This window comes from Drechmeria coniospora, chromosome 01 (genome assembly GCF_001625195.1).
Source record: "Drechmeria coniospora strain ARSEF 6962 chromosome 01, whole genome shotgun sequence".
Classification (NCBI taxonomy): Eukaryota; Fungi; Ascomycota; class Sordariomycetes; order Hypocreales; family Ophiocordycipitaceae; genus Drechmeria; species Drechmeria coniospora.
Window position 1 is genome coordinate 10,745,835 of NC_054389.1, and position 24,218 is coordinate 10,770,052.

Sequence of the window (24,218 nt, forward strand, 5' to 3'; positions counted from 1 at the left end):
TACACCCAAGCAAGTACACGTACAGTACATGTACTTTACACAAGCATCACTTGCGGCGCTCCGTCCTCGTACTCGCCCTCTTGCTGTTGTTATTTGGTGGGTGCCTGGAAGAGTTGGCTGGGTAGGTATGGGGGGGGCATGGGTGGATTCATCATGGTGGTAGAGACAAGAGACATGGGTGTCGTGGTGTGGGGTGGGGGGAAGGGGGGGGGGGGGGTAAGAGGGCCCGTGGAAGCCAAAGGACCGGCGACTACGCCTACTCCGTAATCGTTCTCGTATACCTGCAAAGGCTTAGTACCGAGTACTAGCACCGAGGTGGGAAACAAGTACCACTCGCCCCGGCGCTCGCGCGCATGGGACATGCTGGCCTAGGTACAGCTACCTTACCTGCTCGTGCATGTTGTGCTCCGTCCGTGTCGTGCGTGCGTGCTGCTCTGCTCTGCCGTGCCCTGCTGTCCTGCGTCCGCTGATGCTCGCCTGCTGGTCCGGTGGAGTGGCCGTCCCGTACCCGTCCAGTCGCTGTTTCTCGCTCGAGCTTGCGAAGACTAATCCCGTTGCAACGCAGCCGTCGCCGACCGCCCAGCCCACGCGCGCGCCCATTGAAATAGAAGTCGCTCCCACCCGGCCCGCCGCTTCGCTCCCCTTCCCCTTCTTCCCTTCTCGACACCCACGAATGTGTTCCCAGTGACCGTCTCCGTCCTCCTTCGTGTGGTGCTTCGACACTCACTGACCCTTCTTTCTTCCTTTTCCTGTTCCCCTCGCATCATCACCCGTCCCTACACGACGCTTCCGACGTCGACACCGCCGACGCCTCCGCTTCCCTAAGAGACCCTGCGTTGCTGTATTTTGACTATATACCCCCCCCGACCACCTAGCCCGCCGCCTGCCACCGCCCACCCCCCATGGCTGACGACAAGGTCGGCGCCCCGGCGCTCGACACCACCATCGAGTCGGGCAACTTTGACGAGAAGAAGGCGCAACAGCAGCAGGCTGCCGAGCAGGCGCCGCCCAAGAAGGTGGCGGCCGTCGAGGACGACGACGATGATGACGAGGACATCGATGCCCTGATCGAGGATCTCGAATCCCAGGATGGCCACGGCATCGAGGAGGAGGAGGAGGAGGGCACCCCCGGCGGCGGCCGCGTCGTCCCCGAGGACATGCTCCAGACGGACAGCCGCGTCGGTCTCACCGAGGCCGAGGTCGTCGCCCGCCGCCGCAAGTACGGCCTGAACCAGATGAAGGAGGAGAAGGAGAACCTCATCCTCAAGTTCTTCTCCTACTTTGTCGGTCCCATCCAGTTCGTCATGGAGGTGAGTTTTGCTTTTTCCTTCCTTTTCCCGCCATTGTGCCACGAGCCCCACCTGTTTTTTTCTCTCTCTGTTTCTGTCGCTACTGGCATGCGTTCGCTCGCTCGCTCGCTCACTCGCTCCCCCGCCGCACCTGCGGCCGCCCTGTGCCCGCCACGGTGCGATGGGTGTGCGTGTGCGTGTGCGTGTGCGAGTGCGGGTGCGCTGCGGCGGCTCGCTACCGGCCCACGAGCCCGCCTGTTTTTTTCGCCCATTGTTTTGCTTGTGGCCTGTATTTTTTTTTTCGCGCGTTTTTTTTCCACCAGATTGCGTGCCCCACACGAGCTCGCTGGCGGGAGTGGGTCGCCGAGGCAATTGGCTTACGACACTGGCTGGCTCGCTGTGGGGGCGCCCGATTCATCCGACGCACGCCCTGTTGCCAGACGTCCGCGCCCGGCAGTCGCCAGTCCGGGCACGCTTGCCATTCGGTCCCCATTCGGCCCCAATCCGTCGGGCAGCCCCGGATAGGTCTAGCGACCCCCAGGGCACCCCTGCCCCGCCTCGGGCTCGGCCGCCGATTGATTCGACGCACCCTTCCTTTGCCCTGCTTGCACCTTTTCCCGAGCACCATTTTCCGGTGCTCGCCCGTCCGCTCGCTCGCCTTGCCTCATTCGCAACCCAACCCTCTGTCTGCCATGGCCGCGCGCTAACCTTGTCCCGCCCCTAGGCTGCCGCCGTCCTCGCCGCCGGTCTCGAGGACTGGGTCGATTTCGGTGTCATCTGCGCTCTGCTCCTGCTCAACGCCTGCGTCGGCTTCATCCAGGAGTTCCAGGCTGGTTCCATCGTCGAGGAGCTGAAGAAGACGCTCGCCCTCAAGGCCGTCGTCCTCCGTGACGGCACCCTCAAGGAGATCGAGGCCCCCGAGGTCGTCCCCGGTGACATCCTGCAGGTGGAGGAGGTGAGAAGCACATCCCCCGCGGCGCACTCGACGCCCCCTCCCCGGCGCCATCGAGTCGATGCTGACGAGCGCCCCCCCCCAGGGTACGATCATCCCCGCCGACGGCCGCATCGTCACCGAAGATGCTTTCCTCCAGGTCGACCAGTCCGCCATCACTGGTGAGTCGCTTGCCGTCGACAAGCACAAGGGCGACAACTGCTTCGCCTCGTCGGCCGTGAAGCGTGGCGAGGCTTTCGTCATCGTCACCTCGACCGGCGACAACACCTTCGTCGGCCGCGCCGCCGCTCTCGTCTCCCAGTCGGCCGGTGGCACTGGTCACTTCACCGAGGTGCTCAACGGCATCGGCACAATCCTCCTCGTCCTCGTCATCGCCACCCTCCTCGTCGTCTGGATCTCCTCCTTCTACCGCTCCAACCCCATCGTCGACATCCTGCGCTTCACCCTGGCCATCACCATCGTCGGCGTCCCCGTCGGTCTCCCCGCCGTCGTCACCACCACCATGGCCGTCGGCGCCGCCTACCTCGCCAAGAAGCAGGCCATCGTCCAGAAGCTGTCGGCCATCGAGTCCCTCGCCGGCGTCGAGATCCTCTGCTCCGACAAGACGGGCACCCTGACCAAGAACAAGCTGTCCCTCTCGGAGCCCTTCACCGTGCCCGGCGTCGACCCCGACGACCTCATGCTCACGGCCTGCCTCGCCGCCTCGCGCAAGAAGAAGGGCATCGACGCCATCGACAAGGCTTTCCTCAAGGCCCTCAAGTACTACCCCCGCGCCAAGAGTGTCCTGTCCAAGTACAAGGTGCTCGAGTTCCACCCCTTCGACCCCGTCTCCAAGAAGGTGCAGGCCGTTGTCGAGTCCCCCCAGGGCGAGCGCATCACCTGCGTCAAGGGTGCTCCCCTCTTCGTCCTCAAGACCGTCGAGGAGGACCACCCCATCCCCGAGGCCATCGACAAGGCGTACAAGAACTGCGTCGCCGAGTTCGCCACCCGTGGCTTCCGCTCCCTCGGTGTCGCCCGCAAGCGCGACGGTGGTGCTTGGGAGATTCTCGGCATCATGCCCTGCTCGGACCCTCCCCGCCACGACACGGCCCGCACCATCAACGAGGCCAAGATTCTCGGTCTGTCCATCAAGATGCTGACCGGTGACGCCGTCGGCATCGCCCGTGAGACGTCGCGCCAGCTCGGTCTCGGCACCAACGTCTACAACGCCGAGCGTCTCGGTCTCGGCGGCGGCGGTGACATGCCTGGTTCCGAGGTCTACGATTTCGTCGAGGCCGCCGACGGCTTCGCCGAGGTCTTCCCCCAGCACAAGTATGCCGTCGTCGAGATTCTTCAGCAGCGTGGCTACCTCGTCGCCATGACGGGTGACGGCGTCAACGATGCTCCCTCTCTGAAAAAGGCCGACACCGGCATCGCCGTCGAGGGTGCCTCCGACGCCGCCCGCTCCGCCGCCGACATTGTCTTTCTCGCCCCCGGCCTGGGTGCCATCATCGACGCCCTCAAGACGTCTCGCCAGATCTTCCACCGCATGTACGCCTACGTCGTCTACCGTATCGCCCTGTCCCTGCACATGGAGATCTTCCTCGGCCTCTGGATCGCCATCCTCAACCGCAGCTTGAACATTGAGCTCGTCGTCTTCATCGCCATCTTCGCCGACGTCGCCACCCTCGCCATCGCCTACGACAACGCTCCCTTCTCGCCCACGCCCGTCAAGTGGAATCTGCCCAAGCTCTGGGGCATGTCTATCCTTCTCGGTGTCGTCCTGGCCGTCGGTACCTGGATCGCCCTCACCACCATGTACGTCGGCGGCGAGGACGGCGGTATCGTCCAGAACTTTGGTGACATCGATGCCGTCCTCTTCCTCGAGATCTCCCTCACCGAGAACTGGCTCATCTTCATCACCCGCGCCAACGGTCCCTTTTGGTCGTCCATTCCTTCGTGGCAGCTCAGCGGCGCCGTCTTCATCGTCGACGTCATCGCCACCCTCTTCTGCGTCTTCGGATGGTTCGTCGGCAGCCAGACCAGCATCGTCGCCGTCGTCCGTATCTGGATCTTCTCCTTCGGCATCTTCGCCGTCATGGGTGGTCTCTACTACTTCATGCAGGGATCGGCCGGCTTCGACAACCTCATGCACGGCAAGTCGCCCAAGCGCAACCAGAAGCAGCGATCGCTGGAAGACTTTGGTACGTTTCCCACCACCCCCTGACCCCTCGTGCGGCAGCCGTTCCGTGTGCTGACTCTCGTCGCAGTTGTCTCCCTCCAGCGTGTGTCCACCCAGCACGAGAAGTCGCAGTAAAATATGGCGCTCTCTAGTACATACCCGCACGGCTAAACGCCATGCCCATTTCGTCTTCACCATGTTTAAATTGCATTGTACGAGTCTCGGCTGAGCACCGTCGCGTTTCTGGTGTGATGAGGGGGCAACTTTTCATATACCTACCTAGACATTGTCTCTTTAAGACGACCAAACTAATAAAGAAGTAAAAATACTCTCTCCCTTCTGTCGACTGAGTGCTCGTCGCACGTAGTTTTGTTCCGAGCCTCGGGAAGCGGTACCAGGCAGCGAGCAAACCGTTGTAATTGCTTTTGGTGGCAGCACCTGGAACCGACCAACCCTGTGTTGTCTGTTGATGATGCTGCCGTTGCCGTTGGCCGTCCGCTCTCTGCACGACTCGTCCGTGGTAGCACCCAGCATACCCTCGCTCCGTAGCGTTGCTCCTCGCCACCAGTGGTCACACCTGATGATCCCGGCTTCGTTGGTGTGACGTGGTGGCATGTATCGTGTCACGTGATCGACAACGCCCGACGTCATGACGATGCATGGGGCCGTCACATGACCGTTGTTCCGCTCATTTTTGGATCCCATGCACTCGGTGATCAACCTTTGTCGGAACATGGCACCATGATTATTTGCGTCGCCTGGCTCGAGTGTCTGAGCCTGCCCTGGCCGGAGAGTCGGAAGCTGCATGCCTTGGTTCGAAACTAGCGTGGGCGCCGAACAAGATGCCGGTCGATCTACCGGGTTACTATTTCGGTGAGTGATGCGCCCCCTAGTGGCGAACAAGTCTAACGTGACGAACGGTGCGACGCAGATGAGGGGAAGCAAAAGTACTTCAAGATTGAAAAAACGCATACGGCGCCGCCTTCGGTCGCGTGGTCATCGGACGCCGTCAGGAAACGGAAGCTCGAGGACTCGGCGAGGAGGGCGGCACGGGAACGGTCCCGCCTCCTCCGGAACCATGTGAAGAGGCATCCGTTTCGCCGCAGCATCGTCGACTCCGGCCTCTTCGCGCGCGAGATGGAGGTGCGGAGCGTCGCCGAGCATGGCTACGGCAGGGAGATGGACGGCGATCTGGGCGCAGCCGCGTGGGCCGGCGGCGCCGTCGACAAGGGTCATGTGCCGTTCGCGCCGAGCTTTGCACGGACAAGGGTCGCCAACATGCCATGTTTCTACGTCGGTGGCGAGGACGAAAAGACAGGCCTCGGGGTGGCATATGCCTGTGGGTGTCCCGTCCTCGGCGTCTGCGGTGTGGTGAGTGCTAATTCATGGACGGCCGAGCGCAGCGTTGGATGAGGAAACGCTCGTCGGCAGCTACATCTCCACCGACGACAATGACAGGTACGCCGTCTCGCTTCTGTGGCCGTCGCATGGCAGGATTTGACGGCGCCTGCAGAATCACATTTGACAAGGCTCGCCCTGGCACGCTCGAACGAGGGCTGTCCTTTCGCACCGAGATGATTCGATGCTCGCAAATGTCGTCCATCAAATACCACAAACCATCGCACAAGATTCTTCTCACGTCACGAGAGCCCGATCGCAGCTGCGGCCTCTATTTTTTCTCACCTCCTCTGTCATCTGCCGATGACGGCCGGCCACACTGGCTACTCGGCGAAAGTATGCTTTGCTGCCCTCCCTGCACTCTCGATTTCTCTTGCCCCCGTGGCGGCTGATGCAAGACCAGCAAATCACTACCAGCGTCTTTCCATCCGCCATCGTCTTCGAGACGAATGGCTCGTCCACCAGAGCACGCCTGCACCCTCCTCGTCCGACCTCCTCTGCGTCATCGGAACCAACGCGGGCCTCTTGCGGGTTCGAAACAACGAAACCATGGCCTGGATCGCGCCGCAAAACGCGCCCAAGGATATGCACCTGCCGCAGGAAATATTCGACCAGGACTTTCAGCAGTCGAATCACAACATCCTTCTCGCCGGCGGCCGCCAGCCACGGCTGTGGATGACGGACCTCAGGACGCCCGAGACGGAATGGATGTACATCCATCACGCGAGTTCCATTGCACGCCTCCGAAGCGTCAACGAACACCAAATTCTTGTCGCGGGCCTGCAGAGTAGCATGGCATTGTATGACATGCGCTTCTTCGGCAGGAAGCCGAATGGCGTCAAGCCGCTCCTTCGTTTCCCGGCCTACCGCAATGCGGCTCATTTCCACATGGGCTGGGATGTAAGCAGGGAGCTGAACGTCGTGGCCGCGGGCCATGACGACGGCACCGTGAAGCTCTTCTCGCTGCGCTCTGGCAGGATGCTGCCGAGCCCGAGGCTGGAGCGCATCAGGACCGAAACGCCGGTTCGTGCGATCATGTTCCAGCGGATGCCGTGGGAGAAAATGCCGAGCCTGTTTGTGGGGGAGGGAGCATCGTTGAAGAAATTTTCCTTTGGCGCGGCGGACATTGACGATGAGGCATGATGGCCCGTGTTGCCATCGGTACCCAAATGGCACGCCATCGTTTATACTTTGTGAGCAGGCAGGGACGATACTACGCCTGCCTGCTGCTGTCCCAAGTCTGCAGTGTCGTTGATACCAAGGTTCGTGCCATACTTTCCTCGGCACGGGTGCTGATGGGGATGAAGCTCGAACCGCTGCGAGGCAGCCGACCAGCCGACCTCTCCCTGCACAGGGAGCAGCGGTGATGGCCACTACATGAAATTCACATGGTCTGTATGTTGCAGACCCGATGCATAATCTTTGGACGGCGGGAATATCATGGCACATCTTCGTTCCGCTGGGAGCACATGCTTGCTGGCAGTTGATGCTAGGCACCCGAAGCAGCAGCCAGCGGAGCGCAATGCATGACGCAACATGACTAACGGCGTGCGGTGTGTGATTCAATGCACTCACTCGTGAGAAAGGGATGGATGATAACCTGGTTATCTGGCATCAAGATGTGATGGCAACATCCGTTTGGTGGTGAATATCCGTATTTGGCAAGGCGCGAGGCTGTCATGTTCCAGGGGCTTATGACGTAATATGTCTACGCTGAGTGGCGTCGACATATATTCCACGCCTGAATGCTGGGTACAGTCAGCACAGCACATCAATATACATCAACTTCTCATCCGTCCTCCGCTTGACTTCAACATCGTCATCAAATCATCCAGCATCATGCCAAGCGTGCACGGCAACTTGTCGTCCCTGTAGGATACGGCCCGAGAGACAACCTGCGGGAGTGCACGCGCCAGCCATAGTCATACCCAGGCCTGGTATCTGGTCGGAGATGGATACAGATCGCTTCAGCACTCGGTGTTGCGTAGCATCGACCGAGAGAGCCATGGAGGAGCAAGGATCTGAACCGCCCCCTTATCCGGAGCCGCCCCCCTACCCCGGCTCGACACAGGCCGACGAGGCAGAAGACCTCGGGACGCAGACGCTCTACATCCTCCACCGCTTCATCCGCGTTGGCAGCCCCCAAGGACCGGCTCTGTACGAACTCTCCCACCACATCGACTTCCTGACCGAGTCCGAACACAAGGTTGTCATGGAAAGGATACAGTACGGTCATCGAACAGGTGTCCCGCGTGCCCACCCGCTGAAACGGCCCATGTTCGAGCTCCACCATCACAAGGCGTGGGAGTTTCCCATGTTCCCCTACCAAGCCGAGGCCCAGTCGCGCACCGCACCGCCGCCGATGGGCATAGACAGAGCCGGCCACCGGTTTATGGGAAGTCAGAACTATCAGATATACCGGGGGCGGTGGGGGTCGGATAAGCGGCTCTACAAGACCGACCAGCTTGTCTTCGAGGTCGGGCCGTCCAAAGAGAGTAGACGGCGAGGCGGCTCCAGTGACGGCTCCGGTGCTGTCTGGGAATGGACCGATCGGAGTGGCGTGCTGCTGGCGAGGGAGCTGGTGCAAGATGGCATTATGCGCTTGGAGTGGGCGGTCGATGTGCCCGCACAGCAGCGAGATGCTCTTGCTGCTGCCTGGGTGCTGCGCATCTGGATGGTCGAGCATGCTGCACCGAGAGAGGGGCTCAGGAACAGAGGTATGTTTGCGCCAGTGACGGTTGAGAGAGAGGGGGGGAGAGGAGAGATTGAGAAACGGATGCTGATGAATGTGACATTCTCTAGCACGTCGGGTCATGAGCCGCCACAATCGAGATACACAACTGATGGCCTCGTAAGTACATAAAGCGATGGGCATTCGAGACTCGGGCTAACAGAGTCATGTCTTCTCAGAGCCTTCAATTCCGGCATGCTGGGCAGTGCGGTCTAGCTCGCTTCAGAACCTCCCTGTTTACAAACGCATTTGTCCAGGAATGCTGGCGAGTCCCGCAGACTTCGAACGAGAACGGTTCCTCATGCCGCTGCCTGGTCTACTCAAAGTTTCGATTCAACACTGCTCCTCCTCGGCCGAGTCGCCAGTTCGCGAATGCAACCGGTCCATCCATCAACTCCGTTCGGAGGAACGAAATCGACTAGCGCTCCATTTTGCTCCCTTTGCTACATCGTCATATCTCATCGTCGGCCGAGCCATGCATCATGAATGACTACAAGGACCTTCCTTCTGGGGATCGGCCAACGATTCAGACCTACCGTTTAGGGATTCGACCCTCAGGCTTCACAGAGGCGATGGCGGATGCCGCGGATGTACGCCGCAACAATCTTGAGCGTTCAAGTACTCCCTACTTCATACTTGTACAAGGCAAACTGAGCAGTGCGAATCCTATCGCGGTAAATCTACCATGCAATCGTCGGATGTCAACTTTAAACCTTGCCCTGCCATGCAATCCTTCTATTCCTTAAGACTTTACAGCGGGAAGATGGGAGCTACGCCGAGTCATCTTTAGATGTCACTCGTCCTCCACTGGAAGTGTCCAGGAGGAGATGGCAACTGCGGGATTCGCGATGGCGCGCTCTAGCACTGTACGAAAGACCGACAGCATATTCTCGACGGTTTTGGGATGATAAAGATCGGTCGAGAAGATGGCATTTCCTTGCAGCCCGTCATCCTCTTGGTAAAGGTGAAACTCGAGGTCGAACCTTGAGGTTACGGCCATGGGAATCGGGATTGTCTCCATCCCTTCCAACGAAAATTGACCCAAGTCTTTGCGGGTGTGAACGGCAAAAATGATCTGAAACAGCGGGTGGCGAGACAAGTCTGAGTTCGCTTGCAGCCGACTGGCGATGCGTTCAAAGGGAACGTCCTGGTTGCTAAACGAGGCGATGGTTGTTGCCTCGACACGGCGAACGAGCTCCTCGAACGAATCACCCTTCTCCACCTTGATTCGAATACCCTGGAGGTTGACCAAGGGACCCATGAGGTCTCGGACTTCCCACCGGGTGCGGTTGGCATTCGACGTCCCGATGGTCGCATCCGACTCATCGCTGAGAAGATAATGCGTGACCCTGAACGCAGCGAGGAGGAAGACGAAGAGAGTTACCTCGCGAGATTTTCGAAACCCGTTCAGTTGGTGGAAGAGGGGACCGCTGATCCTAACTTCCTGCCCGTCCGTACGTCCGGAGAGGGTTGTCGGCCGAGGCTTGTCGCACGGAATCTCGGCCGGCCGACTTGAACGGAGCTGCTCCGCCCAGTATCCCAACTGGCGCTTGTGGGTATGCTCCTGCAGTCGTTGCCAGGTGGAATAGTCGCCGTACTGAATGGGCAGAGCGTCGACTTCCGCAAGAGGGTCGTCCTGGTGGATGGTGGCCGAGTAGAAAAGCGTGAGCTCTCTGCGGAAGACGTCCGCGGACCATCCGTCCGACACCATCGGGTGCATGACGATGAGGCAAACGTACTCTTCCTGGCCGAGACTGTAGAGAGTCACTCTCCAGCCGGGTTCAGTTTCGAGATCTATGGGAAGCATCCGCAGTTGTTGCAGAATGTCCTCAAGCCTTCCCCTCTCTTCATGCCGAGATGATGAGGGCGAAGAAGATGTATCCATGTCAACAATGTGCAGTTGCCCAGATTCAACATCACTAATGCGCTGCTTGTGGACACCGTCGTCCGTCGCGAATGTCGTCCGGAGGATCTCATGCCGGCGATTTAACGCCAGCAGCGCCTTGTTCAGCGCGACGGGTTGCAGAGGTCCTCGCATTCGCACCGCCCACGCCGTCTGCTGGACGAACCGGGGCTGTTGGTGTCGCAAGAGCCACAGGCGTTCCTGGGCGATTGATTGTTCGATGAAGCCGCGCCGCGAAAGCCTCGGAATCGTGCTAGAGCTTTCCACATCGATCGCAGGGCTAGCACAATCAGCGAGACTCGCGTGACTGGCGAGTCCAGCGAGAGTTGGACAACGAAAGATGTCGGCAACCGTCAGTCTCAGGCCGATCTTTCGTGCCTCAGAGGCCATTTTCATGGCAGAAATAGAGCTGCCACCCAAGGCAATGAAACTATCATCTGCCCCGATGTGCGAGGGATCGATGCCGAGAACTTGAGCCCATACGGCTTGGATCTGCCGTTCAACAAGCGATTCCACCTCACGTCTGGAGTTTCGACAAAAGTCTTGCAGCGTGGACAGGCTCCATTTCGTAAAGTCGCCACAGAGCTTGTGCAGAGATTTTCGGTTCGTCTTGCCCGTGGGCGTCAGGGGCAGTTGCCGTAGTTGAAGGAATACGGAGGGAATCATGTAGCCTGGCAGATGCTCCGCCAATCGAGCCCGAATCTCGGACGAGACAAGGTAGGGTCTGCACTTGGACGGATCCGAATCTGCTATCGCGTTCGAGTCTTCGATCTGAAGGAATGCCACCAGCATGGGCGTTTGGGCCTCGTTCGTCGCCGAGACGAGTTCGACGGTCACCTGCTTTGCGGATTTTACACAATGTTGGACCCAGTGCTCGATATCTCCGAGCTCGACCCTCTGACCATGGATCTTGACTTGAGTATCCTTGCGGCTGATAAAATTGAGACTGCCATCATCGTTGTATCGGACGAGGTCTCCAGTTTTGTAGAGCCGACCGCGTCTGCCAGGGACACCAGCCCCCCCCCGCACCAGCCAGGCTGGATCCTGGATGAAAGCCTTTGCCGTCGCTTCCGCATCGTTCAAATATCCGCATCCGACAAGGGGCCCCTCCAGCAGAAGCTCGCCAGTGTGCCCTGGCGGGAGCAGAGTATTATGGTTACTTGGATCGACGACCCAAGTCACCGTACCTGCTCCCTTTCCGACGTGTATGGCTCCCTGAGGGCTCGAAGACTGTCCGTTGATGGTGCTGATGTTGCACTCGGCAGGTCCGTACGCGTTGATGACGCGAACCCTGTCCCACCACGGCATCACATCCTCAACTCTGACAGCTTCTCCGCTAAGTATGAGAGTCTTCAGGCACGGTACCGTGGCTGGATCGATGAGACGTGCCACCGAAGGAGTAAGATTGGCAATGGTGGTTTCCATTTGCATCATGGCATGAGCAATGTTGCTCCTGCGATCATCTTCTGATGGGATGCATAAACATCCACCCGAGATGAGAGTGGCAAAGACGTTGTGCACCGAAACGTCGAAGGCGTAGGATGCAAAGTCGAACACGAGAGAGTCTTGAGTAAAACCGAGAAGATGCAGTTGATGCTTGAGATTAGCGCAGTAGTTTTGGTGCGAGATGACAACCCCTTTCGGCTTGCCCGTTGTGCCGGAGGTAAAAAGGACCACCATTGTTGATGCCGACGTAGGGGACTCCGCGAAGTCGACTCTGGAAGGTCGCGGCGGAGTGGTGACGTTGATAAACTGCGCTGCCCCTGGGGTGAATTGAATTATCTGTCCCGATAGTTGGAATGAGAGTTTCGCGGTGGCGGGAGAGCACAAGATGTTTTTTGCAGCCAGTTGGTCGAGGATGGCTTCGAGGCGGTCCGTCGGAAGAGAGGGATCTAACAAGACGAACGCGGCGCCCATCTTGAGCACAGCGAGCATTGCCACCGGCGTCCAGGCAGACTTGCCGAAGCACAAGGGGATCAGAGTGTTGGGCTCGATGAGATGCTTGGACTTTGAAAGTCGCTCAGCGAGATCGGTAGACCAGTAGTCGAGCTCTTTATACGAGAGCTCGGCGTCCCAAGCTCGAATCGCCGGCGCGTTCGGCTGCTCTCGCACACGGCTCTGGAACTTGTCGTGGACAAGACTCTCTTCTGCCTCAGGGACATCGCGGTTCCACTCCCATATCTGCTCCAGGTCACTGACAGTCATGACATCGATCTCAGAAAGTGACTTCTCGCCACCGGCAATGTCGAGCTTTTGGATGACCAGCTCGAGGCGCGTCAACAACTTTTGCACGAGCCAAGGATCCAGAACATGGGAATCAAAGGCGGCGGTGATGGTAAGATTGTCAATGCCGAGACGAATTTCGAGCATGAGGGCGAATGTGTTGAACCAGTGCTGCTGGATGACGGCCCGCCATGTGCCCAGATCCTCATCTGCAACCGGGGCCCTCTGCGGCTGGATGACGAGTAACGACTGAAACTTACACGCCCTTTCGCAATCGGGAGACAGCTGGGAGATTCCGAGCAGGCCCGCGTGCTCAAAAGGGATCATATCGACTGCCTCCCGTTGCAGTTGCTTGAGGTATTCTGACACCTTGCGGGCGCCGTCGGTCCTGACACGGACCGGGACCGTGGCAAAGGTTGGGGCAACGAGAATGTCGATACCAGAAACGGGCGCCTGCCTACCGGAGACTGTGACACCAAATACGACGTCTTCGGTGTTGGACACACGGCTGAGGACCAGCGCCCAAGCGGCACGAACGAGTGTTGAGGTGGTGATGTCTTTGCTATGTCGTCCGAGCTTCAGCGAGAACTGGTGCTCGATCACCTTGTCCGACACCGGCTCGTACATGGGCGACGGAAGGCGTGGACATGGATCAGACTCGAAGTCGGCCAGGCTTGTGAGCCAAAAGGTGCTGGTTGCTTCGTTGTCAATATCCATGATGTGCTTGATGAAGGTTTGGGGCTGAGGACCAGTGGCGATGCGGTAGCCAGGAATCGCCTGACGAACGGCATCGAGGATCAGGCCGATGGACCATCCGTCGTAAAGAGCGTGATGCACAGTCCAGACAAAGGTGGTGTTGCCAGAATCATGCTGGATCAGGGCATAGCGCGTGAGGGGATCACCGAGGCTCATGAACTGCTCCCTGTCGGTGGCTAGGTAGTCATCCAAGTTGGTTGCCGTCCGCCAGGAAATGGTTCCGTCAACGACGAGCTGAAGGAGGCCGAGATCATCGTGCTGCACGATCCTTGTGCGCAGGATGGGGAGAGAGCGAAATGCTTGCTCCCAGGCGGCGCGGAAGCGACGGACGGGAACGTGACATCTTAACTCGAGCACCTCATGGTTCATGTAGTTGCCTGGACGCTTGCAGGCGAGGGACATGAGGCCCTCTTGAAGCGGCGTGCAGGGGTAGGCGTCTCGGATTAGAGACCGATCCAGGGAGTACTGGTCGGCAATTCCCTCAATGAAATCGCGGATCCTGATTCTAGGGGGCAGGAGATGGAAGGGGCGAATGTATGCCTCCTGACCTCTCATCCCAGCTGTGACCAGGCAGGTTTGGACAAGTTGGTGGAGGATTGGATGGCGAAAGACGTCTGCAACGGTCAGGTAGATATTCTCCTTGCGGGCCTCAGCGACGAGTCGGATGGCCGTGATGGAGTCTCCGCCGAGATGAAAGAAGCTATCGTCTAGGCCAATCTTGCCATAGGGAATGTTCAAGACCTGGGCCCAGGTCTTCAGCATCGACTTCTCGGTCAAGGAGGACGGTTGTCGTTTTGGACCACTGGCCGTCCGCAGCTCCGCCAACTTCTCGACCGACAGAAAGCCACCGATATCCCGCAGCCGAAGCCGATCTAACTTGCCAGTAACGGTCATGGGGAGCTCCCTCATGGGAAAGAAAGCAGTCGGCACCATGTAGCTCGGTAGATGGGCCGCCAGCTGATCCTCGACGTCGGAGGGAATGACAAGGAGTCTGCCCGTGACGTCGTCGACATCATCCACGAACTTTGCGGCGTCCTTTTCATTGATATGGAGGAAGGCAACGAGGGTCCGAGCCGATTCGTCCCCATGAGGGTCGATGACCTCGGCCACGACCTGCTGAACGGTCTTGTCTGCCAAACAGTTCCGTACCCAAAACTCAACCTCGCCAAGCTCTACTCTCTGACCGCGGAGCTTGACTTGGGTATCCTTACGACCGACAAAGACTAGGTTTCCATCTTATCTATACCGCACCAGGTCTCCTGTTTTGTAGAGCCGGCCGGACCGACCAGGTCGTCCAGATGCCCGCCGGAGGAGCCAGGGCGGGTCCTTGATGAAGGAAGCCGCCGACTGCTCTGGGTTGCGGAGATACCCTTGACCGACGAGCGGCCCTTCAAAAAGCAGTTCACCAATACACCCAGGGGGCAGCAGGACGTTGTGGTCATCCGGGTTTACAACCCAGGTGGTCAGGCCGGCACCCTTGCCGATGTGAAGCACGTCTTGCGCACTCGATGCTTCATGGTTGATTGTACCGTTGGACGTGCACTCGCTTTGGCCGTACAGGTGAATGAGCTTGACGCGTCCCCACCAGCGCTCGATGTCACCCTTTCTTAACATCTCGCCGCCAAGAATGACGGTGTCGAGGGTAGGAACCTCCTTGGGCACCAGCAAGCGGGCGACCGAGGGCGTGATGTCGATGAAGGTGGCCTGGAAGGATTGAATCGACTCCTGAAGCCTGTCTCGGCGGTCCTCCTCGCTCGGGACGCAGAGACAAGCGCCGGCGGCGAGGGTGCAGCAGACATTGCTGACCGAGGTGGTAAAGCTATACGAGGCAAAGTCGAGGACCCTCGAAGTATCCGTCAACCCCATCGGACCCAATTGGTGGTGGAGGGCGGAGGCGAGGTTTGCGTGCGACACCAGCACACACTTGGGGGCACCTGTGCTGCCAGAGGTAAAGGTGACATAGGCAACTGATGACGGGCTCGACCTGTCCGGCGATGGGTTTTTCCTCTGATCCCCATCTTCGTACCCTTGGTGCGCCAGTTTAGAAAGGAGGCCTTGGTGGACGGGAAGGACTTGCTTGGCGAGGCGGGCGCTCAGGGGCTCTTCGGCATTCGAAGAGAGGATCAGACTTGCCTCGACGTGTTCGACCATGAACTGCAGTCTCTTCTCAGGAAGTGAAGGGTCGAGGAGTAAGAAGGCGCCGCCGGCCTTTAACACGGCGAAGAGGGCTACCGTGGTCCACATGGACTTTTCGAAGCACAGGGGCACCACCATGTCAGGTTCGTCACCGACGCCGAGATCGATGAGCTTGTGGGCAAGAAGCGTCGAATTCCAGTCCAGATCAGCGTAGGAAAGCTCGCCGTCCCAGGCGCTGACAGAAATGGCCTCGGGCTGAAGGGTGACGCGCTCCTCGAAGACCTTGTGAACACAGCGCTCGAAGGAGCAGGGCACGGCTCCATTCCAACGCCAGATGGCGACCTCGTCTTGTTTAGTGAGCATCGAAATCGTCTGAAGAGTATCCTGGGCCACTGAGACGGCGAGCTGGGTGATGACAAAGTCCAGTCGCTCAAGGAGTTGGCGAACGAACCAAGGGCTGATTTTGGCTACGTCGAAGCTAGCCTCAGCTAACATATCGTCAGAGTGAGACAGAACATTGAGGGTGAGAACACGAGTGAGGCCCCGGGACTCGCTTCTCGTGTCCATGTCTGTATTTTTGCTTGTTCTGGCGTTTTCGTTTGCACCGGCATCTGGGGACGGGGACGGAGAAGGCTGCTTTGCTGTTGTAGTCGGATGGGCCATGAGAAACTGAAATGTGCACACCTGTTGCTGTTGTCTATCCGCACTGTTTTCCGTCTCCTGAAGCGGCGACCTAACTTGCTGTTGTGTATCTTGTTGCTCAGATGGCACCGTCACTGCGCCCTGCTGCCCAAAAATCTGAAGATAATCCAGCACCGACTGACTGGCAAGTGTCTGGACACGTCTTGAAATAGGAACGGGGGGCGTTTCCGACGTAGTTGACTGCAGAATATTGAAGGCAGCATGATCTGAGTTGGCCATGCGGCTGATGATCAAGGACCAAGCCGCACGAAGGAGAGTTAATGCTGTGACATTCAGGGGTCGTCGTTGGGGTAGGGTGAGGATGTGCTTTATGGCATTGTTCAGACGCGATTCCTGTACAGTCACAGACGCTGCTGGGTCGCATGGCTCGATGTAAACTTCTTCAAGCACCGACTGCCAACATTCGGATGGCCATACTTCCTCGTTGTGTTTGTGTGGGGATGCCATACTATTTTTCGTATCTGGCTAATAGCTATAGTGTTTGCTTGCCGCCTTGGAGCCGATTGTGAGGCTTCATGAACTACTTACTGTCTGAGATAGATATTAATCAACGATGAGTTGATGAAAACATGAGAGACAGTAGATTTATGCTCGAGCTTTCGCTCAGAACACCAATTGCCACCGCCATCAAGTCGGAATTGGGCGCATCCAGCCAGGGACAAGACGAGCACAACACGCCAAAACGGGCACCCATGACCCTCGGAACCAAAGAGGAGTACATAGGTACAAAGTATGTAAGAAAAGTCCATTGTACAATCATGAATACCCTGGAAACCCACCGGGCCGCCTTGCAAAGATAGACCAAGGCTGCCTATCTCTCCTTCCACACCGGTGTAGGATGAAGGGTAAAGCATGGCGGAGGGATTTGGGGGCCACCTGAAACGCGCATACATATCCTATTTCGACTCTGGCCTTCTTTGCAGTGTCAAAAAGCAGCTCACACCTGCATGAGATCGACGTGCGAGCGTCAAAATCGGGACTGAACTGGTGACAGCGTTGGGCAGCATGTCCATTTCTCCTCCACGCTTAGGACGCCCATGACGCAAGCCCCCTCGGCACAAGTACGGGGTAGGAAGGCGAAGCGGCTGGGGAGGTACTCAGGTATGGGGTAGGCGCTTCAATAATGTAGTCTTGGGAGAGCCAATGTAGTACGTGTGTTGGTGCAGAGGAAGTCATGACGACTATGAACCAACCATACCCCTGTCACGGCTGAGCTTGTGGACTGCTTTTCTCGGGTTGCTTGTTCGGGCGCTGCCAAACAGTGCTGCATGATGCCACCGATTCTCGCGTGTAACTTTCCGGTAACAGGGCAAGAAAACAAGAAAACGAGCCGCCAACCATCCAAGTTTGGGCATTCAGCAACCCCGTTTCCCCGCTTGTCCACCTTCGTGTCGTTAGGACTGGGCCGTGTCTCGCCCATGCCCTCCCTCGGCAGTATTGACAAGAGTCTATTCTATATTTATTTGTTTATTTACACGCGGATAACAAATGCGACTCAGAACATGCGCATGCAAGTGCGCATTCATTTTGGGGAGCTCGCAGGCTGACCGAGGGTTGATGGGGTTGCATCCGTGATTCACGCTGGTTCTCCATTGAAGATAAGAGGACTGGACGGTCTCGGCTACCCGTGCTCATGAAAGTCAAGCCGGAATTATCACCACATGATTAGCCTTGCAGTATATCCTCCATGGAGAAAATCAAGGTCGCCGTCATTGGCCTCGGTACCAACCCTTCATCCTCCCCCCTTTCCGGGAGCTCGAACGAAGCGGGTTTGACGTTGGCTGAATAGGACCTGCCGGGTTGACGGCAGTCAAGGCTTTGCGAGAAGAGGGCTTTGACGTCATTGCCTTTGAGCGCCGTGACAGGGTTGGTGGTGTGTGGTCCTACAGCCAGGATACCAACTTCACGATCGTCACAAGGGGCACCGTCGCCAACGTCAGCAAGTTTGTGGCAAGTCTCAAAAGCCCTGAGCTATCTACCTTTGTACTTTCGTCGTTTTATCTTATCAACTGACCGCATTATTTTCTATTCAGTCTGGCTTTAGCGACTTTCCAATTCCCGATGGTGCGTCCCATGACTCCCGTTCCATGGCATACACATGCATCTGAACAGAATTGTCTATCGGCTTAATTATTTGGACAGAGGTTCTAACCGTCAGACTCGAGCAGAGTATCCCCCCTATATGACTGGGGATCAGGTGGCCGAATACTTTGAGGCATACGCGCAAAACTTCGGCTTGGAAGATTGCGTCAAGTTCAAAACAACGGTTCGGCGCGTGCTCCGGGATGACCATGACCGGAAATGGAATGTCCATTTCACCAGTGCCGACGGCGTTGACCACGTCATTGTCGTTGACAAGGTTGTCGTCGGCAGTGGCTCCAACACGACTGCCCTCTGGCCTCCGCTTCCAGGGAGGAGCCTGTTCGAAGGCACTGTTCTGCATGGGCAGAGTTATCGGGGGTACGTGTTATTTACTTTATTATACCCGTATCAATATTCATGCCCAAATGGGTACTGGTATCTGCTCGCTCTCCTCGAAAGATGCCAAGAATCTCGCTCACTCACCTATCGTATCAGCCCGGAGCCGTTTGCTGACCGCAGGGTTCTTGTCGTCGGCATGGGCAACACGGCGTGCGAGATATCGCTCAGCCTAATCGGCCACGCATCTAGAGTCTATCAGTCATACCGCCGCGGACGCTACCTAGTGCCGCGCTTTCTCGACAGCGGCGTTCCATCCGACTGCAGCAACCCCTGGCCGATGCTGTGTCTGCAAGACATGCTCGACTACCGGCTACCGGGTCTCGCCGGTCCGCTCGTCGATCGTGACGCGCGAAGAGCCATGGTATGTCATACGGTGAACACTTCTCCCTCAATTGCCAAACTTGGGGGCCATTCGGATAGGGCCAAGCGGAAGCGAGCTGAGGAACAGATAACGAGGTGCTGGCGTTTGCTACCCTGCGCCAGCATGGCACACGTCCACCCGATAGCCCAGGATCACTTTATTCCAGCTCTTCATGCCGGACACGTCATCCCCCTGCACAGCTTCGAGAGGTTCGTTGGCGCGAGCGCGGTTAGGCTCAACAACGACACCGACATCGAGGTCGATGCCGTCATCTTCTGCACCGGCTACGCGCTCGACTTTGGCATACTTCCTGAGTTAGAAATGGATGGTGCGTGCGGCCTGCCACTTGTGACGGCCGGCGAGGTGTTTGGCGCCGAAACATTGGTGAAAGGGCCAGGAGAAGACTCTAGCACAGGCTCAGGTGCAACGGGCAAAGAGCCTCACCTTCCCCGACTGTTCCACAACATCTTTCCGCCGCGATGGGCTTCGTCTTTAGCCATACTCAGCTGGATGTCGCCAATACAAACGGCCTGGTGCGTAGCCGAGCTTGCGTCCATGGCCGTGTCACAGCTCTGGGCGGCCGAGGCGGAACGCGAGCGGGGCCTCGGGCACCCTCCGATCTCCGTTCGCGGCCGTCATCGGAAGCCCGCCAGGCTACCGTCCGAAGCCGAGATGAACGCGGCGGTCGACGGATACCACACCTGGTGGCGCCGACAGCGAGCCAAGGAGCCATCCGCGCATCCCGGTCTCGTACGCACCCACACACTTTACCGCTTTCTCCATAACAAGGCTGGCACTGGTATGTACGATCACCTCGACCATCCCTTCACGCTCCGCGGTTGGCAGCTGCGATGCAAGGACGGCCAGCTGTTCCGGTGGTTGGCAAAGGGACCGGCAAACAGCTACGCCTGGCGCTTATTCGAGACGAACCCTGCAGGGATCCCCGGATGCGGGAGGCGGACCTGGGTCGGTGCGCGAAACGCCGTGGAAGACGCGGTTGGTACATGCAACACCTGCTGTATATCGTCCCTTACTAACTATCCTAACTCTCTAGTACGTCGTATATGAACAGTACAAGCGGGATGTGGAGGACCATGAATTGCGAAGACGGGCCACGGAGGGGACGGCGTGCACAGTCTAGCAAGCTGTTAAAACCATTGTGCTACAGCGTGAGAAGAGGTATGGCACATTCTGGCATTATGAATGGCAAGTATTGTAAATATCCAAGTCAGGGCAAGCCGCTTTTGCGAACCTCTTTATCATTCCTTGTGTGGCATTTGCAGGAGACACCCACTCTGCTGCGATATAATATTGAACCACTCCCCTGGAAGGAGCCCACGAGGTCAGGTTTCAGAAAACTGGCGACCTATCGTGTCTAAGATGCCGTTGACATCGTCATTACGTCCCTCCCACTCGCGTGTCACAATGGCCCTCCTAGATGAATCTCGCACCTTGAGCGACACCTCGAACGGACCGGGCTTCACGAAAATGCCTTCCTGCACCGTATCGTCGCAATCGTGTTTCCTGCTCTGACCGTGCTTCCATTGAATGTCAAAGGCCCAAAGAAGACGCCCGACGATAAGCATCAGCGAGTTCCGCGCAAGTGCTTGGCCCGGACAGATTCTTTTGCCGAAGCCGAAGGCGGCCAGGGGCAGGTCGCCATCATTAATCCACCTCTCCGGCATGAAGTCTGCCGGGGACCGGAAGACTGCGTCATCCATCTCTAGGGACCAGTGGGATGCAACCACGGCAGCGCCTTGGGGGATGAAGAAGCCCCGGTATTCATCATCTCGGAGCGCCGAGTGGGCGGCGCCCCCCGGAATTGCCGGCCGCCAACGAAACACCTCCTGGCAGAAGGCCTGTAGATATGCAAGTGGAATGAGATCGTCAAGGTTCGGTAACCGGTTAATGCCGACCTGGGTGTCTATATCTTCCTGTAACCGCCGCATAGTTTCCGGGTACGAGGCGCACGCGAGGACCGCAACGCTTAGGGACCCGGCCGTCGTACGCGTTCCGGCGCCGAAGAGGTCGCCGAGAACAAAGCTGAGCTCCCGCTCCGACACGGACGTATCGCTGGAAGCGGTCTGCTTGCACCAATTCCAGCTGTTTGTCGACAACGCGTTGTGGAAGTACTCTCCATACAGCTGAGTTTGCTGCTCGTGTAACTCGTCGCCCATCATCTTCCACCTCGCCAGGGGCCGCGGCAAATAGTGCAAAAATGGGAAGCTATCAACGAGCCAGGAGCCTAGCAAGGTGGATTGGAAAACAGCTGCGAGAGTCTTCTTGCGCTGGAGGAATTCAGGCGAGCACCTGCTGACGAACCTCCGACCATAGAGGAGGGTTGAGACGAGACTCGAGGAGAATCGTTCAAACTCTGCCTCCAAGTTGTTGTCGGTGAAAAGAAGATTAAACAAGAGCTGGAGGCTCTCAAGCTCCTGAAGCGGTCGGTAGAGCTTTGTCTTCCGAGCGTTGAGAACGGACGTCTGAATGCCGCGAAATTTCTTCCATCTCGGCCCGTCTGGCAGGAGGGCCGCATCCATGCCTTTGGCTATACAATCACCGGCTACTACCAGCCGTGGACGTGAGCTGTATATGGTGCTCCGCTTTGTCAGCACCTCCCTGGCTACCTCATGGCTTCCCAGGAGGATGACGGTAATTTGACCAAGACGAAGATGAACGACGGGTCCGTAAATGCGGTGCCATTCCTGGAACTTCTTCCACGCATTTTTCTTGGGAATTTGGTGCAAGTTTGCCACTATCGGCAGGCCCCGAGGCCCAGGCGGCAGCTTCCTGTTCCTGCTCGACGCTCTAACCCATCGGTAGCAAACCAGCGGCAAAAGCATGACAAGGATACAGACGCAGAGTATTACTGCCATGATTGCAACGAGGCACTAGACCTGCTTTAAGAGGGCTTGGGGAAGATGTCGAGGGGAAAGGTAGGGGGAACCAAGAGCCTACCGACTTCGCGTCCATGCTCGCCTTTGAAGGAGGAATCGAAGGATAAATACGACAGGGAAGGGTCACATGGCGACGGTTTTGTATACTTGCTGTAGTTTTCATGACGAAGCACGAAGCATGAAATGCCTCCTCTACCAAGGTCAGCTATCATATCATATGCAGGACGGCCCAGCGTCCGGTGAGGCTCCTTTCGGCAGAACATGCAGATAAACTGTGCTGGACTGTGTACATGCACATAAAACCTACCGGAAGATGAGGGGAAAGTGTTTTTCGATTTGCTGGAATCCGAGACCAATGCTTAGAATGTTCACCGGGTCGCGATGGCACCCTCCTTTCCTTCTTTTCCATCACCCCACCCTGCAGCTTTGCGAAGCCGAGCGGGAGATATCATGAAACCTGGGCAGAAGGTAGCATACAAAGAATTTCCTCTACCGTCCCTGGCAAGCTGCACTCCCTCGCATGCTGGGCCCTGGCCTCGCACACTCGCCACTGTGGAGGCAGCTCAGCCTGCACGAGGCACTCCTTGCCTACCATCATCTCGGCCACGGCGACACCGCAACGGGCTGCAACAGGCATCCCATGACCCGTATACCCCGCGCTGATCCAGAGCCCTCCGGCAACTCCTTCGCTGTTGCTCTCTTTGTCAACGGCCAATTCGGTCAACAGCGAAGGGGGCACTCGACCAACCCAGGGGCTGCTGTCCCGCGAGTATCCCATGATACCCGTCCACTCGTAGGATGCATGGAGCTCTTTCGTATTCTCCGCGTGCGACTCGCTGCGTTCCTCACCGTCACGCAGTTCGACGATGCCATCGAGGCCTTTGCGAAGTGCTTGGCCGATGACGGGGTCGACGACGTTGTCGTTTGAGATTCCCACTTCGCCCCCGGGCACCACCAGCCTTTCGCCACCAAAGATGAGATACTGGTCTCCATTGCAACTTGAATGAGAATCACTAGATCCTTGTTGGATCAGGTACTGGTGGTCCGCACCATTGAGCCATACATAGCTGTGCGAGAGCGGTGTCGACCTGACGGGGGGGACCAGAGCACTAACTTGCCCTCGCACAGGCAATATGAGCCCAGTCATGGCCGGTAGCAGGTGTGAAGTGTAGCCGTTGGTGGCTAGAAGCACTTGGCGCGCCCGGATCACCCCCCGCTGTGTATGTAGGACCCAGGCACTTCCAGGAGGCTTCTCGAGTCGCAGCACTGGGGTGTTGGTTTGCAGGTTAAAAGTTGAGGCATCATAGTCGTCGAGAAGCTTCTCCAACAGCCAGGAGATGAGCTTGTACGGCCAACATTTAGCTGCCTTGGGCTGATAGACGGCGGCAATGGCTTGGTGAATCCGGAGCTTTCGAAGTTGCTCCTTGTCGACGACGAGGACGGCCTTGTCACGGAGGTCAGCATACTGCTGAAGCCGTTCAATTTGGGCGCGGGCGGCCTCGAGGACGGGCGGCGAGAGGATGACATGTACGCCGCCAACAGCATGCCAATCGCAGTCAATACCATTGTCCTTGACGAGATTTTCAATCATGTCAAAAGTTGCCAGTTCAAAGCGAGCCACCTCGAGAGCGCTGTCCCAGACACCCGGCTGGCAGTGGCCTCCATTCTATGACCAGTAGCGCAGGCGTCAGCAGGCTCTACGGTCATACCTGAGGTGGAAATGCAAACGGAAGGGAAAGCTGAGAGGGGGGGAGGACAAGAACGTACGCGTCCTGTAGCGCCCGAGCAGGCCTCTCGAGCCTCCAGCATGACAACACGCAAACCAGCGGCGAGAAGTTCTCTGGCAGCAAAGGCGCCTGTCATGCCACTGCCAATGATGACGACCTCGGCCGCTGACGGAAGGGTTTCAGTTGTGACGTGGCCGAGTAACCTTCCAGACGGTTCGCGGTGCCAAAAAGAGCGTGTACTATTGGACGTCGGTGGCCCGGCTTGGCTTTCTTGCCGATTTCGCCCATTCATATTTGACGACAGTGTCGGAGGTCGAGGTCAACTCCTAGGATTTGTCCAATCTTGTCGGAGCTGAGGCGTCATGGCTTAATAGATCATGAACCTGACTGGGAATCCTTTGATAATTGCCTGTGCCAATACCGAAGACGAACCCACAGAGTAGAGTCCGACGCTAGGAAGGTTGCTCTGGGGCCATCTCCCTGGCGGCGGGACCGTGGAAC

The 24,218-nt window shown here is 57.8% G+C and overlaps 6 protein-coding genes across 6 annotated transcripts; 4 read left to right on the top strand and 2 right to left on the bottom strand.

Moving 5' to 3' along the window:
* Window positions 1–902: 902 nt before the first annotated feature.
* DCS_02857 (Plasma membrane ATPase) lies at window positions 903–4,537 on the top strand (the record flags this gene model as incomplete). The annotated part of the gene is made up of 4 exons (XM_040800183.1): window positions 903–1,310; window positions 2,014–2,244; window positions 2,327–4,424; window positions 4,491–4,537. 4 exons carry the CDS (start codon window positions 903–905, stop codon window positions 4,535–4,537), a joined length of 2,784 nt encoding a protein of 927 aa, XP_040661066.1.
* A 707-nt stretch (window positions 4,538–5,244) lies between these two features.
* Window positions 5,245–6,930, top strand: DCS_02858 (uncharacterized protein; the record flags this gene model as incomplete). The annotated part of the gene is made up of 6 exons (XM_040800184.1): window positions 5,245–5,275; window positions 5,334–5,741; window positions 5,806–5,860; window positions 5,916–6,136; window positions 6,204–6,700; window positions 6,778–6,930. The coding sequence occupies 6 exons, from the start codon at window positions 5,245–5,247 to the stop codon at window positions 6,928–6,930; spliced, it is 1,365 nt and encodes a 454-aa protein (XP_040661067.1).
* Window positions 6,931–7,805: 875 nt separating this feature from the next.
* Window positions 7,806–8,953, top strand: DCS_02859 (uncharacterized protein; the record flags this gene model as incomplete). The annotated part of the gene is made up of 2 exons (XM_040800185.1): window positions 7,806–8,651; window positions 8,711–8,953. 2 exons carry the CDS (start codon window positions 7,806–7,808, stop codon window positions 8,951–8,953), a joined length of 1,089 nt encoding a protein of 362 aa, XP_040661068.1.
* A 371-nt stretch (window positions 8,954–9,324) lies between these two features.
* Window positions 9,325–16,698, bottom strand: DCS_02860 (uncharacterized protein; the record flags this gene model as incomplete). The annotated part of the gene is made up of 2 exons (XM_040800186.1): window positions 9,325–14,636; window positions 14,700–16,698. 2 exons carry the CDS (start codon window positions 16,696–16,698, stop codon window positions 9,325–9,327), a joined length of 7,311 nt encoding a protein of 2,436 aa, XP_040661069.1.
* Window positions 16,699–17,938: 1,240 nt separating this feature from the next.
* DCS_02861 (Flavin monooxygenase-like protein) lies at window positions 17,939–20,234 on the top strand (the record flags this gene model as incomplete). Its single annotated transcript, XM_040800187.1, has 6 exons — window positions 17,939–17,972; window positions 18,041–18,234; window positions 18,285–18,315; window positions 18,420–18,711; window positions 18,829–20,089; window positions 20,148–20,234. 6 exons carry the CDS (start codon window positions 17,939–17,941, stop codon window positions 20,232–20,234), a joined length of 1,899 nt encoding a protein of 632 aa, XP_040661070.1.
* Window positions 20,235–20,436: 202 nt separating this feature from the next.
* On the bottom strand, window positions 20,437–24,009 carry DCS_02862 (cytochrome P450 monooxygenase; the record flags this gene model as incomplete). Its single annotated transcript, XM_040800188.1, has 3 exons — window positions 20,437–21,822; window positions 22,535–23,656; window positions 23,758–24,009. 3 exons carry the CDS (start codon window positions 24,007–24,009, stop codon window positions 20,437–20,439), a joined length of 2,760 nt encoding a protein of 919 aa, XP_040661071.1.
* Window positions 24,010–24,218: the final 209 nt, after the last annotated feature.